Here is a 16965-nt window from a genome sequence, read left to right as displayed (position 1 = left end):
TGTAGGTATATCTGCCTATGGTTGGAAATGAATTGGAAGAATGTTTTGGGGATTACTAATTTTATCTCAAAGGTCTGACATGTAAAATTATGAAAAGGTAAAAATCTTTCACAGCCTAGCCCTATTTCTGTCTCACATTGTTTCATGGAGAGTTTGTCTGTCAGTAGACCCATCTGTTCAAGATCACATGGGGAGTGCATAGTCTTACATATTAACTTTGCTGTACATCATGTGAAACAAGCTGGAAATCAGAAGAAAATTCTTACAAGCCATATAGTGACATAGCTTTCTGCATGCTTCTAAAACAAAATCCTGACTTTAGATACTAACCAGAAGTTATAATGACTAGCTTTAGATAAATAAGGATCTCTCTACAGGGGATGTAACTAAAGAGATGTTGCATCTTTATCCATTGGGGAAGGAGTGAACAAAATTTATAAGTCATCATCCTTTCCTATAGAAAGCGTAAGCTTAATATAATCTGGGCACAGTGGCTCACACCTGTAATCCTAGCACTTTGGGAGGCTAAGGTGGAAGGATGGCTTGAGGCCAAGGGTTCAAGACCAGCCTGGGCAACAAAGCAAGACCTCATCGCTACAAAAATAAAATTAGCCGGGTGTGGTGTTACGTGCCTGCAGTCCCAGCTACTCAGGAAGATGAGGTGAGAGGATCTCTTGAGCCCAGAAGGTTGAGGCTCCAGTGAGCTTTGATTATGCAAGTGCACTCCAACCTGGGCGACAGAGTGAGACCCTGTCTCTTAAAAAAAAAAAAAAAGAAGAAGAAGAAGAAGCAAGTGATATAGACCTAGTAGAATTATGTGGATTGTGGACTCTCTGAGGGCACAGACCATAGCTGTTGTCCGTACCAGTATCCCTAGCAACTAGTTCAGTGTCTTGCTTATACAGATGCTCAATAAATACTTGTTCCATGTGTGACTGAATAAATGAAAGATTCTGAATTTTCTGGTAGTAGAAAATATCTCCACATATACAGAAAAGTGCAAAAATCATAAGTCTAATGAATTTTCACCAAGGGAACACCTCATAGACCTAGTGCCAGGTGAAGAAATACAGCCTTGCCAGTTCCCAGTGCCCCTCATGCCCATCACAGGCATTTCTTCTCTGAGAGTAAGCAGCAGCATGACTCCCAATGCCACAATTTTGTTTTACCCATTTTTGAACTGTGTATAAGCATGTCCTCTTTTGTGTCTTTCCCTGTTCACAACATTTATAACATCAATGAGATTCATCATGTTGTTATGAGTAACAGTGGTTCATTTCTGCTCTGTGCAGTATTCCGCTGTGTGAATATACCACAATTTATACTATAGATGGATACTTGGTTTGTTCCTGCTTGGAACTATTACAAGTCTCTGTCAGGTATGTACTGAATTTCTGGATGATAAAGCATGTGACTGTTCGGCCTTAGTAGAAACTGCTAAACAATTGTCCACATTTATACTTGCACTAGCAGACTTCCTGTTGCAGCATCTCCCTGAATACTTGTATAGGTCTTTTTCATTTTAGGCACTCTGGTGGGTGACTAGTGGTACCATACTGGGCTTTTAATTTACATTTTCCTGATGACTGAGGAAGTTGAGCATTTTTCATTTGTTTACTTGAATATGCTCTTTTGTGAAGCATCTATTCTAGTCTTTTGCTTATCTTCCTACTGAGTTGTCTGTTTTTCTTACTGAATTCCCTCTGGTAGTCAGAGCACAACTCCATTGTTGGATACATGTGATGCCAAAATCCCCCACTCTGTGGCTTGTCATTTCACCCTCTTAATGGTGTCTTTTGGTGAAAAGAAGTTCCTAATTTGATGTAGTCCAATTTTATCCATTTTGTCTTCTGTATGTTTAGCAGTTTTTTTGTGTCCTATTTAGAAAATTACTGCCTATTCCAAAATCATGAAATTTAACTTCTCCACCTTTGTTGATAATGTTAAGGCAGAAAAGACTCTTCATTCTGATCTGTTGGTTCTTAGCCTTTTGCAAATCCAGGATTCCTGTGAAAATCTGATTAGAACTCTGGACACCCTGCACAGAAGTGCACATATGCACACACACAGCAGATTTCCCTGCAGTGTTAGGGAGTTCACAGACACCACGCTTATCTATGGACCCCTTGTTAAAAAACCCCTCATCTATTCCAACCCAGTCATTTTACAGATAAGGAAATTGAGGCCCATGGAAAGACCACTGTTGGTTTGTGGCCCACCTGGAACTAGAGTCCAGGTCTCTTGACTCCAATTCTAGTGCTGTCTCTAACAGATTTCCCTGCTGCAGTCATTCTGAGAATATCTCACTGGCAGAGCCATGAAAGGGAGATTGTTTTAGTCAAGGGAGATTTCTGTCCACTAGCAGCAAAAAAATGGCTACATGGACATGATGACACTCTTTTAGTTTATGTATTTACCTCAAATGTTTGAGCTCCAAGGAGTCTACAACTAAGTTTTTTTGAAGTTGACCTGGGTATTAGCATGGTCCATGCATCCTCCTCTAGCTGTGACTTAGTGCCCTGGGGTTGCTATATGAACCTTTCCATGTGCAACTATCCTGTGTTCGGCTTGATCTTTTTGTTGATTCTGGCTGGAATTTTAAAAAGCATCTTATGTAATAAGTTTCTAGTCTCAGTGCTCAAGTGGGTGAGGTTTACCAGAGTGGTTGCTCCAGGGAGAAAATGAAAAGGGGTGGAGTCAGGGAAAGGAACTCAGAGTTTGTTGACTAGGTTATGTTGGTTTGCAACTTGTAGACAGCTTGTAGACAGACCAAGCCAGAGTATCTAGAAGTATTCGTTAATGATTTTACTGCTCCCTTGCCACGGTCTGCACTCAGCTTTTCCAAGGCTCTAAGTGGACTAGGCAGTTTATAGCTAACAGGGCCAGGTATTTTCAAGCCATCACTCAAACCCCAGTGCTAGGTGTGTCCAGAGCGAATCCTATTACCTTGTCAATCATGCTCACCAAAGTGCACTGCCAGGGGTGTGCACTTCACTCTCATAGCACAGATCACAGTTTGTGTCTCACAGTGAAAAAGACTGTTCGTGTCTTTGGGCCACACCCTGAAACACAAACTGATTGATCTCACCCTCAACACAAAGGAAATTGAGTCCATAATAGTATCCACAAATAGGATACTCTTAGATCTGACAAATAGCGCCCATTTATTTTATCCCATTTTACTTCTTTCCCCTAAGCCTCCGGAGGGCCTTTCTCCAGTTTCATCACATACTCGTGACTAAGCAGATGGGGGTGCTAGGGGTCTAGCTGTTTGAATGAGGCACATTTGTCCTGTCACTTCAAAAGCTTTTACAGAGCACCTGCTGTGTTCTGGGTCATGTACTAGGCGACGGGGCCACCTAGGTAAATAGGACAAGGTCCCTGTCTTCAGGAAGCTCCCAGTCCCAGCAGAGGCATGGGTGAATCAGCCAACATGTACTGCACAGTGTGTCGAGTGAGCATAGATGGTGTGGGGCCACCCTGGGGGTCCAGGGAGGCACTTCCTAGAGAAGAAATCTAAACAGGGATTCCAAGTCAATGAGGCAGAAAGTGATGGGAACAGCATTTGTCATAGGCAGACAGGTGGTTTTCATAGTGACAAAGAGACAGTGAGCTGGAGTTGGAATTTAGGCCTGGGAGAGAACGGGAGCCCAGTGGCATACAGAGTCTTGTCCTTGTCCTAGCTTTTGAAAGAGCTACTGAATTCAGAGGCTGCCAATATGTTCATAACTCAAAAGGATCAGTTATCCCAGTAACTTAGGAATCATTGGCATCCATACCCCTAAGTCAGAAAATGCTGAAATCAGAATCCTTTCCCCCTACATCACAGTGACCTTTAATCACCTTCAGATCCTTGATTTCCTAGAGCCCACCGATTGGCCTCTCAGTGCCGTCCTGCAAAGACAAGTCTCTGTTCAGAATGTCACTGAAACTCTGAGCATCCACTCAACAAGCCTCCATTTTCTTACTCTCTCATGTTTTCTCTTTTAGGTATGAAGAAGTCAGTGATTTATAGTTCACTAAAACTGCACAAAATGTGGACAGGGTGGCTGAGGAAAACGTCCTGATATTGCTCGCTTTCATATATGATATATATAGATAAATAAAGTGTTTAATTCTTTTTCACAGAACAGTGTTTGTTACTTTGACCCATTACTTGAATCTGAAGATACCCTTATTTGTATAATACTTGGTTTTCTAAATGTATGCATCATTTATCCAGTTGGGACAAACATATTAGAGGGCTTAGCATTAGAAGAAAAGAATCCTCTCCATGTACAAAGCCATGTGGATCCTGCAGAATAGCTTTACCTGTGGCCTGCATTCTGTAGGTACGTGAGAGTCAGACATGACGAGTTGCATGTATGCTGTGAACACGCAGCCCAGGAAGCTTATAGGCTGGGGAAGCTTGGCTTTCTCTGCCTGGCTTATTATGTCTCTAGTCTCCAGCCTGTTTTTTTTTTTTTTTTTCCAGCAAGGGCTCCCAAGTATCACATCAACATTTCCCTGGATCTAGGCTTTTTGTGTTTTTCTTTGTTCTCCATGAAAGTGTATGGCAGTGACTTTTGGGTGAGGAGCCTGGACAGACACCTTGCAGAGCCTGCCTTATTGTGAAGTTAGGACATGTTTGGACAACAGGAAACCCACTGCAGAGTGCTTTGAACAACAAAGAACAGAATCGTTCACCCCACTTTCTCTCCATCTCTCTGCCTTCTGCAATGTTAGCATCGTGCTGAAGCTGGCTTTGCTCTGTCATGAGAAATGCTGGCAGCAGCTTCAAGTGCTGTGTGCTTCCACATCACAAGTAGGAGCCACAGAGAAGACTCCTTTCAGATGACCTCTTAGAAAAGCAAGAAACCTTCCCAACAGCCCGTAGTAAGCCTCTGTTTGGTTTCATGGATGCTGTTGGGTGACATGCCCACCCCAGAGCCAGTAAGTGGACAAAGGATGGAACTAAGCTGATAGGCTCAGGCCTGAACCACTAGCCCCAGCCCAAGAGGTAACTTCCCTCCCCTCCGGCCCACAGGCTTCAGAGAAGGAGCAAACACTTAAATGGGAACTGAGGAGGAAAGGCTGTTGGGAAGCAACCACCTCCTCCCACCTCATCCACCTCATAAGCCATACCAATCTATTCAACCGAACCTTAGCTTGTCTTTTTTTTTCTTCAAATCATCTTTGTCCCACCTCACACTCTGTATTTCCATTGCCAAGTATTCTAGTACAGACTCATAGGCTTTCTTGTACAATTTGAACAATCTCTGTCTACTTACTTTTTGTTTACTTTTGGGTGCAGCTCACTCCAACCCACAGCATAGTGAGAGTGCAGACTTCAGATTCAGCCAAACTGAGTTACATCTCATCCCCACTACTGACCAGCTGTGTGACTTTGGGCAAGTTACTGAGCCTCTGAATAGTTTCACTGTCTGTGAGATGGAAATAGCACTACAAACTACCTCAGTTATGCTGTTCTGTGCACTCACCTATGTAGAACACTTAGGGTAGTACCTTGGGCCTAGCATTGAGCAAATGTTTATTGCTACTGTGGTTCCTTTGTATTGTTAGTTTTGTTATTGTTTTCTTTTGTTTTCCTTTTTTTTTTTTTGGAGGCCTTTGTTGCCCAGGCTGGAGTGCAATGGTGCAATCTCGGTTCACTGCAACCTCCACCTTCTGGGTCCAGGCACTTTGGAAGGCTGAGGCTGGAGAGTTCCTTGAGCCCAGGAATTCAGGAGCATCCTGGGCAACATAGCAAGACCACATCACTACAAAAAAATATATTTTTTAATTGGGCTGGGCGCCGTGACTCACACCTGTAATCCCAGCACTTTGGGAGGCAGAGGCGGGTGGATCACAAGGTCAAGAGATCGAGACCATCCTGGTCAACATGGTGAAACCCCGTCTCTACTAAAAATACAAAAAAATTAGCTGGGCGTGGTGGCACGTGCCTGTAGTCCCAACTACTGGGGAGGCTGAGGCAGGAGAATTGCCTGAACCCAGGAGGCGGAGGTTGCCGTGAGCCAAGATCACGCCATTGCACTCCAGCCTGGGTGACAAGAGCGAAACTCTGTCTCAAAAAAAAAAATATATATATATATATTTTTTTTTTAATTAGTTGGATGTGGTGGCACATGCCTGTGGTCCCAGCCATCTGGGAAGGAGGATCTTTTGAGCCCAGGAGGTCAAGGCTGCAGTGATCTTAGTGCCCCTGTACTCTAGCCTGGGTGACAAAATGATTCTCCACTGCTTATGGGATAAAAATAAGAAATTTTCCTCAGCCTATTCAAGACCCTCTACAATCTGGCTTTATTTTCCTTAAACTTCTGTCCACTGTATCTGATAGAGCTTTTTATATTCCCAAAGTAGACACTTTTTCAAGTAGATGCTAATTGGAGCACAGAACACCAGGGTCACTCTTCAGCTATGGAACCTGAGGCCTCTGGAGAGGAAGTGACTGCCTGGGGTCATAACATATGTGAGTAACATTGCTGGGGCTTGAACCCTGGCCTCCAGACTCCGGTGTAGAATCTTTTCTCACACAACCTGCAGCTTTCACAAATGATGAATACTTGTGTCTTTGTGTTCCACTGCCCCTAGATGTATTCTTCCTTTTCCTCAATCTAAGGTGATTCTTTGAAAAGGGATATAAGGCTGAGAGGTATATAAGGATGAGAGGTAAGACTTCCTCTGAGGAAAGTGAAACTCTGGGAGGAGGTAGCTCTTCTCATTCCAGAAGGCTCAAGAAATAAATTTTGAGCCTTTTGTTATCATACCTAGAATTGGATCTAAACTCTTTCCAGCTGTATCCTTGGTCAAGTTGCTTAACCCTTCTGAACCTCAGATTTGGTGTTAGAATTAAATGGCATAACATGTAAATTACCTGATGTGGTTCTTGGCACATGATGATAGTATCTCTGCTGTCTGTCCAATGATGGTGAGTTTAGATGGCATGGGATAGTTCCTCATATATCAGTCAGTTTAGTCGAGAAAAGGGAGGCCGGGTGTGGTGGCTCACGCCTGTAATCGCAGCACTTTGGGACGCCAAGGCGGACAGATCACGAGGTCAAGAGATCAAGACTGTCCTGGCCAACATGGTGAAACCTTGTCTTTACTAAAAATACAAAACTTAACTGGGCGTGGTGGCGCAGGCCTGTAGTCCTAGCTACTCAGGAGGCTGAGGCAGGAGAATTGCTTGAACCCAGGAGGTAGAGGTTGCAGTGAGCCGCGATTGCACCACTGCACTCCAGCCTGGCGCCTGGTGATGGAGCAAGACTCTGTCTGGAAAAAAGAAAAAGAAAATGGAAACAACCCTAAGTATATCAAATAGAAGGAATTTAATATAGGGATTTTGTTACAAAGATTTTGGGAGGGCTGGCAAAAAAAAAAGAAGGGGTACCCTGGAGAAGGAAGAAGGGATGATGTGCAGAGAGTCTGCACATCAGGACACTGCTAACATCCCTGGACTGCAATGTACAAACCCACACCTGCTGCTGTGTTGCTGGAGATCCTCCCTATAGCGGTTTCAAAATATGTTCACAAATTATTTGGCCTTCCTCCTAGCAGTAGCATTCATTTGCCCTTCTTGAATGTGGGCAGGCCTTAGTGACTTGCTTCTAACAGATAGAATATAACAGATGAGATGCTCTGTGACTTCCAAGGCTAGGTCCTAAAAGGTGACACAACTTCCACAGGGCTTTCTCTCAGGACACTTGACTTGGAACCCAGCCACCATGTTGTGAGGGTGCCCAGGCCACTGGGAGAGGCCACATGTAGGTGTTCTGGCTCATGTCCAACATCAGCTGCAAGACAAGTGAGTAAGCAAGACTTTAAGGTAACTCCAGCCCCAGCTTCTCTGACTGTGACAGCACGAGAGCCCAAGCAAGTCAGCTTTTGGAAGTCTGAGGGAAAATAAGAAAATGATCATTGTTTAAAGTTATTGAGTTGTCCAGGCGTGATGGCTCACACATGTAATCCCAGCACTTTGGGAGGCTGGGAGAACCACTTGAGCCCAGGAGTTTGAGACCGGCCTAGGCAACACAGTGAGACCCCCATCTCTACAAAAACTTAATAATATGGTGGCATGCACCTGTAACCCCAGCTACTCAGGAGGTTGAGGTGGGAGAATAGCTTGAGCCTAGAAGGTTGAGGCTGCAGTGAGCCATGATTGTGCCCCTGCACAATCTAGTCAAGAAAAATGGAAACAACCTTAAGTATAATAAATAGAAGGGGCTGGGTGCAGTGGCTTATGCCTGTAATCCCAGCAGTTTAGGAAGCCGAGGTGGACAGATCACAAGGTCAGGAGTTTGACACCAGCCTGATCAACATGGTGAAACCCCATCTCTACTAAAAATACAAAAATTAGCTGGACGTGGTGGCACATGCCTGTAATCCCAGCTCGAGAGGTTGAGGCAGGAGAATCACTTGAATTACTGGGCTCAAGTGATTTGTCCCCCTTGGCCTCTTAAAGTGCTAGGACTACATGTGTGAGCCACCACACCCAACCAAACTTTTTTTTTTTCTTTTATAAGCAATAAAACAGTATTACAGAAGTTAATCCAGCTGCATACCTGGGATTTGAATTCAATTCTGTGTGACTCAAAAGTTCATTCATTTTCCAGTATCACACCCCGTCTTTGGACCATGCCTGCAGGTTGTAGGTAATTCTCTCCATGTATATTCAGGTGATCTGACCCATGATTAGTTTCAGCCATCACTGGCCATGCAGCTAAAGACACCTGGTGTTATTTATTTCTTTTTTTTTCTGTTCCTTCTTAGATGAAGTGGGACCACAGGAAATTTCTTCCTAGAATGAGCTACATCTGAAGACATGATATGTCAGAATTAATAGGAAACTTAAAAAACCATCTAAACTCTACCACTTTACCAGTGGGATGAGTCAGTCCCAGGCAGGCTGTGACTTTCAAGGTCACATCAATTTGTTGACAGCCTGGACTAAAACCTGGGTCTCTCTTATTTATTTATTTATTTATTTATTTAATTTTTGAGATGGAGTCTCACTTTATCACCCATGCTGGAGTGCAGTGGCATAATCCCAGCTCGCTGCATCCTCAGCCTCCCAATTCAAGCAATTCTCCTGCCTCAGCCTCCCAAGTAGCTGGGATTATAGACGTACACCACCACACCTGGCTAATTTTTGTATTTTTAGTAGAGATGGGGTTTCACTATAATGGCCAGGCTGGTCTCGAACTTCTGGCCTCCCAAAGTGCTGGGATTACAGGTGTGAGCCAACTCACCCAACCGGATCCAACTCAGGTCTCTTAATTTTTTCTTAATTCCTCTTTAGCTTCAGCATGCTGTTCTACCCACCCCACATATGAGTAAATTATGACAGGACTAAGGGCTTCAGTAGCATTGCTGAGATCAGGAAGAACAAAACGATCTGAGCCTGTCATTCTTTCCAAACACTACACGACACCTGCCTAAATTTAGCTCCTACTCTGACTTGAATTTCATTGTCCCCAACTCCTTCTTGTATAGCCTACTGTGACAACTGGGTTACTGATACAAGAAGGTCCCTAAAATTGCAGGTTGCAGTGGGTTACATAGAAGAGGATGACAGGATGTGGCAGATGTAAAGCAGGAGAAGTCTAAAGGCTATTCCCAGAGAGGAGGCTTTAGTTCAACTGGTATTAGTTGACTTCCAGGAATAAAATACTGCCAAGCAGTGTTGGTTGGAGGAGATGGATATGCCAAGATGATTCTGTCATTGTGCTGCCTCTGTAAGCTGACAGTAAATCAGATAGAGAAGATAAAAGCTACCCTCACAATACAAGGTGAGAAGCCATCAATGCCATGAACAGAACTTCATTCATTCATTAATTTAGTCAAATATTTAACAAAAATTTAATAAATGCCTTCTGCATACTAGGAACTGGAGGCCTGGAGAGTTGTCCCAATTCTAGGGATCTTAAAATGCAGAAAAGTAAACTGGGAATTAGTTTTCTCTGATAAGTAGTTAATTATAGGGGTAACTATAGGGTGCTGTAGAGTGCGCTCAAAGTGACAGCAAACTGGTGGAGCCATGACAGTGTGCCGGGCACTCTTCTAAGCACTTTCTGTGTATTTATTCGTTTAATCCTCACCACAGCCTTATGTAACAGGGACTCTTATTCTTCCCTGTTATATGCATGAGGAAACAGAGGCACAGAAAACTAACACAACAGCCTGGATCCAAAACTGGGCCATCAGGTTCCAAAGCCCTCCCTCTTAACCTCTTGAATAAACTGTCTTCCAGTCACTTGGTTCCTCTGGACTGGAGGGAAGCAGTGAGGGATGTCCAGCCTGTTGCTTTAAGAACAAGTAGGAGTTAGCCAGCAGAGAAGGAAGAGTATTCCAGATGTAGGAATGGGGATATTCAAAAGCCCTAAATGAAGAGATCACAGTGTGTTTAGGGAGCTAAAGTTAGCTCAAGATGAATAAAGTGCCAGACATATACTGTACAGGAGTGAGGCTGGAGAAATGACTGGCCAGATCATGAAAGGTCTTATGATTCTTGTTAGTCTGTTCATTGTTATCCCCAGAGCAATGGAGAGCCGGCCAGGGATTTTTGAGCTGGAGAGTGACAAAATTGGATTTGCATTTTATAAACATCAGTGTGGCTGCACTATGGAGAATAGACTGGAAAGGGCAGGACTGTAGTCATCCAATTGAGAGATGATGGTGGTCTAGGGCAGGATCACTGAGAATGGATCAAAAGGGACAGATTTAGGTGATGTTTAGGAAGTAGACTCAGTATAACTTGGTGACTGACTATGGAAAAGGGATTGCCAAGGCTCCGGCTGACACAAATGAGAGACTGGTGTGCCTGTTTCCTCAGCTGGGGATCCAGGAGGAGGGGCATATTTGGGGGTGGCAGGAGGATGGTGATGAATTCAGGTCTGAACATGCTGCATTTGGAATGTCTGTGGGTTATGTTGAGTAAACAGCTGGCTCCCCAGTCTGGAGCTGGAAATGTAAATGTGAGAATTGGCAGCTGATAGATGGTGATCAGAGACATCATGTGAGTGAATGAGGTTCTCTCAGGAAGTCTATGGAGTATAAAGAGAAGAGAGCCAAGGGCACACCAACATGAAAACACCAGCATGAAAAGAACAAACAAACCAATCAGAGGAAAACATGGAGAGCAGCGGGTCAAGTCACACAGGAGCTGGATGGTGATTATATAGTTTGGACATTTGTCCCCTCCAAATCTCATGTTGAACTTGGATCCTCAGTGTTGGAGGTGGGGCTTGGTGAGAGGCGTGTTGGTTGTGGGGGTGGCTGCCTCATGAATAGCTTTACCATTCTTACTTGAGTGAGTTCTCACTCTTAGTTCCTGCCTGATCTGGCAGTTAAAAGGAGTCTAGCACCTTCCTCCCCCTCTCTTTGCTCACCCTTTAATTTATAAAGAGTAAAGGTTTATTTGGCTCATGATTCTGATGGCTGGAAAGTTCAAGACTAGCCATCTGCATCTGGTGAGGGCCTCACACTGCCTCCACTCATGGCAGAAGGGGAAGGGGAACCAGTGTGTAGAGATCACGTGGCCAGAGAGAACCAGCAAAGGGGGATGCCAGGCTCTTTTTAACAACCTGATCTCATGGAACTAATAGAGTGAGAACTCACCACTGAGGGAGGGGCATTAATCTATTCATTAGGGATCTGCCCCCATGACCCAAACACCTCCCATTAGGCTCCACTTCCAATGTTGGGCATCACATTTCAGTATTAGCTTTGAAGGAGACCGACATCCAAACCATAGCATGGCATACACCATCAAAATAGTGAAAGGATAATCTAAAGAATGGGAAAAAAATTGTAAATCGTGTATTTGATAAGGCACTTATACCTAGGATATAAAGACAACCATATTAAAAATAGGCAAAGAATCTGAACACACACTTCTCCAAAACAGATACACAGATGGCCAATAAGCACATGAGAAGGTGCTCAGCATCACTCATCATCAGGGAAATGCACATCAAATCACAATGAGATACCACTTCACACCCGCTAGGAAGGCTAAATAAAAAAGACAAAAAGAGATGTTTTCCAGTGTTTTTTCTAAAAAGGGATTAAAGGAGAAAAAAAGACAAAAAAGCAAGTGTTTTTTTACAAAGACGTGAGACAGTGGAACCCTCATTCACTGCTAGTGGGAATGTGAATTGTTGCAGTTGCTAAGGAAAACTGTCAGTTCCTCAGGTGGTTAGATACAGAGTTCCTGGGAGATGGAGGTGGGCCATTGCGTGAGCCTGGGAGTTTGAGATCAGCTGGGGAAACATAGCAAGACCCTGTGTCTCCAGAAAATTTAAAAATTATCTGGGTTTGGTGTGTGTGCCTGTAGTCCCAGCTACTTGAGAGGCTGAGGCAAGAGGATCACTTGACAAGCCTAGGAGTTGCAGGTTGCAGTGAGCTGTGATCGCACCACCACCACTGCACTACAGCCTGGTTGATAGAACGAGACCCTGTCTCTAAAAAAGAAAGAAAAAAACCAGAGTTCTCATATGACCCAGAAATTCTACTCCTGGCTATATATACCCAAGAGAAATGAAAATGTATGTCTACACAAAAACTGGACAAGGGACTGTTAACCAACAATAAAAATGAAGTACTCTTACAGACTACGAGGCAGATGAGCCTGGAAAACATGATGCCAAGTGGAAGAAGTCTCACACAATAGACCGCATACTGTATAGTTTCATTTACATGAAATGCCGTAATAGCTGGATACACAGAGACAGAAAGTAGTTTCTTGGCTTCTGAGGGATGGAGGTGGGTAATGGGGGTCTTGGGAGTGAAGCTAAGGATTGGGAGGTTTTATTTTTAGGTTAGTGGGAATGTTCTAAAACTGTATGATGGTGGCACAACTCTATAAATATACTCAAAGACACTGAATTTACACTTTTTTCACTTGTTTGAGATGGAGTCTCACTCTCTAACCTAGGCTGGAGTGCAGTGGCAGGATTTTGGCTCACTGCAGCCTCCGCCTCCCAGGTTCAAGCGATTCTCGTGCCTCAGCCTCCTGAGTAGCTGGGATTACAGGCACCTACCACCATGCCCAGCCAATTTTTGTATTTTTAGTAGAGACAGAGTTTCATGATGTTGATCAGGCTGGTCTAGAACTCCTGATCACAAGTGATCTATCTGCCTAGGCCTCCCAAAGTGTTGTGATTACAGGCATGAGTACTGCGCCCGGCCTGCTGAATTGTATACTTTAAATGGCTGAATTCTCTGGCATGTAACTTATATCTCAATAGTTTTTCAGTACTGCTTCTTGGTTGGTAAAAATATTAATCCTGACATCATTTATTAGTACCTCAACTCCTTTTTGGAAATGCCCAAATGCTCTAAATGAAAAAGTAAAAGCTTAAATAGTTACCTTTTTTCCTTTCAGCTTTATTAAGGTATAACTGACAAAAAATTATATGTGTATAAGGTATACAATCTCATCATTTGTTATATGTATACATTGTGAAATGATTACCACAATCAAGTTAATTAACATATCCAGCCCCTCACGTAGTTACCATTTTTGTCTATGTGTGGTGAGAACACTTAGGAGCTACTCTCTTAGCAAATTTCAAGTCGAAAATACATTTATTTTTAACTGTAGTCACTATGGTGTACATTAGATCCCCTGAACTGAATGTTTGTACCCTTTCATCAAAATCTCCCCATTCCACCTGACCCCTGGCAACTACAATTCTACTGTGTTTATGAGTTTGATACTTTCAGATTCCACATAGAAGTGAGATCATATAGTCTTTGTCTTTCCATATGTGGTTTATTTTACTAAGCATAATGTCTCCAATGTTTTATCCATGTTGTCACAAGTAGCAGGATTTCTATCTTTTTTTTTTTTTTTTTTTTGAGACGGAGTTTCGCTCTTGTTACCCAGGCTGGAGTGCAATGGCACGACCTCGGCTCACCGCAACCTCCGCCTCCTGGGTTCAGGCAATTCTCCTGCCGCAGCCTCCTGAGTAGCTGGGATTACAGGCGTGCACCACCGTGCCCAGCTAATTTTTTGTATTTTTAGTAGAGACGGGGTTTCACCATGTTGACCAGGATGGTCTCAATCTCTTGACCTCATGATCCACCCGCCCCAGCCTCCCAGGATGGTCTCAATCTCTTGACCTCATGATCCACCCGCCTCAGCCTCCCAAAGTGCTGGGATTGCAGGTGTGAGCCACCGCGCCCAGCCGATTTCTGTCTTTTTTATGGTGAAATAATGTTTGCAAGCTCCTTGACTTACAGTGGGACTACGTCCCAATAAATTCATTGTAAAGTTGAACTAGCATTAAGTCCTGGATGGTCTGTCTGTGCAGTCATGTGTCACTTAATGACAGGGATACCCTCTGAGAAATGTATTTTCAGGCAATTTTGTTCTCAGGTGAGCATCAGAGAGTGCACTTACAGAAGCCTACATGGCGTAACATACCACTGCACACCTAGCTACATGGGATGGCCTACTGCTCTGAGGCCACAAACCTGTGCAGCAGGTTGCTGAATACCGAGGCAGTTGTAACACAGTGGTGAGTGTTGTGTGTCTAGACATGTCCATGCATAGCAAAGGTACCATAAGCCAGGCACAGTGGTCCCCATCTGTAGTCCTGCCTACTTTGGAGGCTGAAGCAGAAGGATTGCTTCAGTTCATGAATTCAAGGTAAGCCTGGGCAACAGGGTGAGATGAGACCCTGTCTCTAAAAAAATAAAAAATATCTTTCTAGAAATATTGCCAACAAAAAGAAAAACATTTGCAAACATGTGGAAGACAAGTGTAGAATGTACTGAGTTCATGGGGACACTGAAATTCTAATCTCACACACACACTTCTCTTAAGAAAGAAACAGTTCGGTAAGAACATAGTATTACAATCTTATGGGACCACTGTTGTGTATGTGGTCCATCACTACAACAGTGTTACGCAGTACATGCCTGTGTAAACATACATGCCTGTATAACATGCCTATGTAAGCACACACCCGACATTTTCTTGATCTGTTTATCTGTCAACAGATGCTTAAGCTGTTTTCATATCTTGGCTATTGTGAATAATGCTGTGCAAATGGTTATCTTTAGGATCAAATAGAACGACAGAGATGGTCACACCTAGCTCACATCAGGAGCTCAGTACCTAATTATTATATCTAACTTTGAGTTGTTACTTCCACCAGTGCAGTGGCGTAACTTTATTTAAACTCAGCACACACATCTCTCTAAATCGATAACTGTTTGCAGATAAGTGTTGGAGACTGACTGCAGAATGGTTAGGTCCTGGCCACCTTGGTGAAATTCTAACACTGTCCTGAAAGACATAGTTGAGGGGTAAGTTGTTCACATGGGTTTTGGAAATCACCAGTGTGGTGGCAGGGAATGTGACAGGAAGAGGCGGACTGGGGCCTCAAAGCCTGGCAAACGTGGGGGCTGACCAGTGGTCATTCAGTAATACTGATAAGGAAAGTGTTCTGGCTTATGGCTGGAACCTTGCTATGGTCTGAATTTTGTGTCCCCCCACCCACCAAAAAAAATTTCTGTGTCGAAATACTTTGATCTCAAAGATGATGGTATTAGGAGATGAGGATTTGGGAGTTTGTTAGGTCATGCGGCAGATTAGAGCTCTATCAGCAAGACCCAGGGAGATCCTTTCTACCTGCTTCTTTTTCTTTTCTTTTTTTTTTTTTTTTGATACAGAGTCTCGCTCTGTCACCAGGCTGGAATGCAGTGGTGCCATCTTGCTAATTGACTGCAGCCTCTGCCTCCCTGGTTCAAGCAATTCTCCTGCCTCGGCCTCTCAAGTAGCTGGGACTACAGGCACACACCACTATGCCCAGGTAATTTTTGTATTTTTAGTAGAGTCAGGGTTTCACCATGTTGGTCAGGCCAGGCTGGTCTCAAACTCCTGACCTCGTTATCTGCCCACCTCAGCCTCCCAAAGTGCTGGGATTACAGGAGTGAGCCACTGTGCCTGGCCTTTCTGCCTTCTTTTCCGTGAGGTTGCAATGCAAAGTGGCCATCTATGAACCAGAAACCCTCACTAGACACTGAATCTGCCAATGCCTTGATCACAGACTTCCCAGCCTTCAGACCGAGAAATATATTTCTGTTGTTCGTAAGCCACCCAGTCTATGGCGTTCTGTTAGAGCAACCCAAACAGACCAAGACAACTCTCCTAAGGAGAGCAGTAGGGCCTAGGGAAGTCTTGGGAGCCAGGGGATTGCAGGCTATGGCTGGGGCTTGTGTTGTATGGCTCCTTTATGGAAAGTGCTCCCTCTTCTGCCCATCTTGGGCTAGCCTGGCCGTCTAGGTAATAGTCCCTATGGCACTCAGTCACTGCTCTTGTTGGCAGGGTAGAAAGCCTGCCTGTCAGCTTGGTTTGATGGAGAACTTTTCAGGCACACATAGAAAGGGGCAGAATACCTTCTGATTTCCAAGGAAGCAAAGAAACAACTTTCTTTCCAAGGTGGTGAGAGAGCTCTGGTATTGTTTTGTCCAGGAAGTTTTTCTGTGTACAAAGTGTGCGTTCATAGAGTCAGAGAACAAGAGTGCCCAAACCTGTTTTAGGTGGCAGAACACCTGGAAATCATAGCTTCCTTTGTATAAAATGATGAAACATTGACTTTACTTTTTTGTGGTGTTCTTTTTTTTTTTTTTTTTTTTTTTTTCAGGTGAAATCTTGCTCTGTCTCCCAAATTGGAGTGCAGTGGCATGATCTTTGCTCACTGCAACTTCTGCTTCCAAGGTTCAAGCGATTCTCTGGCCTCAGCCTCCTGAGTAGCTGGGATTATAGGCGCACGCCACCACGCCCTGCTAATAGTAGAGACGGGGTTTTGCCATGTTGGTCAAGCTGGTCTGGAACTCCTGACCTCAGGTGATCCACCCACCTCAGCTTCCCAAAGTGCTGGGATTACAGGCGTGAGCCACTGCACCCAGCCAACACTGACTTTTTAATTTCTCGTTGTATGAACCACAATTTAG

The 16965-nt window shown here is 44.0% G+C and overlaps 1 protein-coding gene across 10 annotated transcripts in view; it reads left to right on the top strand.

Annotated features, from left to right (window-relative positions):
* TAMM41 (TAM41 mitochondrial translocator assembly and maintenance homolog) overlaps positions 1 to 4127 on the top strand; it is a 61907-nt gene extending 57780 nt beyond the window's left edge. For 7 of the 10 annotated variants that reach the window (XR_013527510.1, XR_013527509.1, XM_002758637.4 and 4 more), the window contains one exon: positions 3991 to 4127. Coding sequence is in view for 8 of the 10 variants with exons in the window: in XM_002758637.4 (XP_002758683.1) it covers positions 3991 to 4067 (77 nt within the window). In the remaining 2 variants the exon portion in view is untranslated. Of the gene's footprint in view, positions 1 to 5; positions 1272 to 1292; positions 1380 to 3990 lie in introns of those variants that run through there. The other 3 variants (XM_035273662.3, XM_078351663.1, XM_078351664.1) reach the window with 2 other exon arrangements.
* The last annotated feature ends 12838 nt before the right edge of the window (positions 4128 to 16965 follow it).

This window comes from Callithrix jacchus, chromosome 15 (genome assembly GCF_049354715.1).
Source record: "Callithrix jacchus isolate 240 chromosome 15, calJac240_pri, whole genome shotgun sequence".
Classification (NCBI taxonomy): Eukaryota; Metazoa; Chordata; class Mammalia; order Primates; family Cebidae; genus Callithrix; species Callithrix jacchus.
Note: the sequence above shows the minus strand (reverse complement) of the source record. Positions and strands in the feature narration are given on the sequence as shown.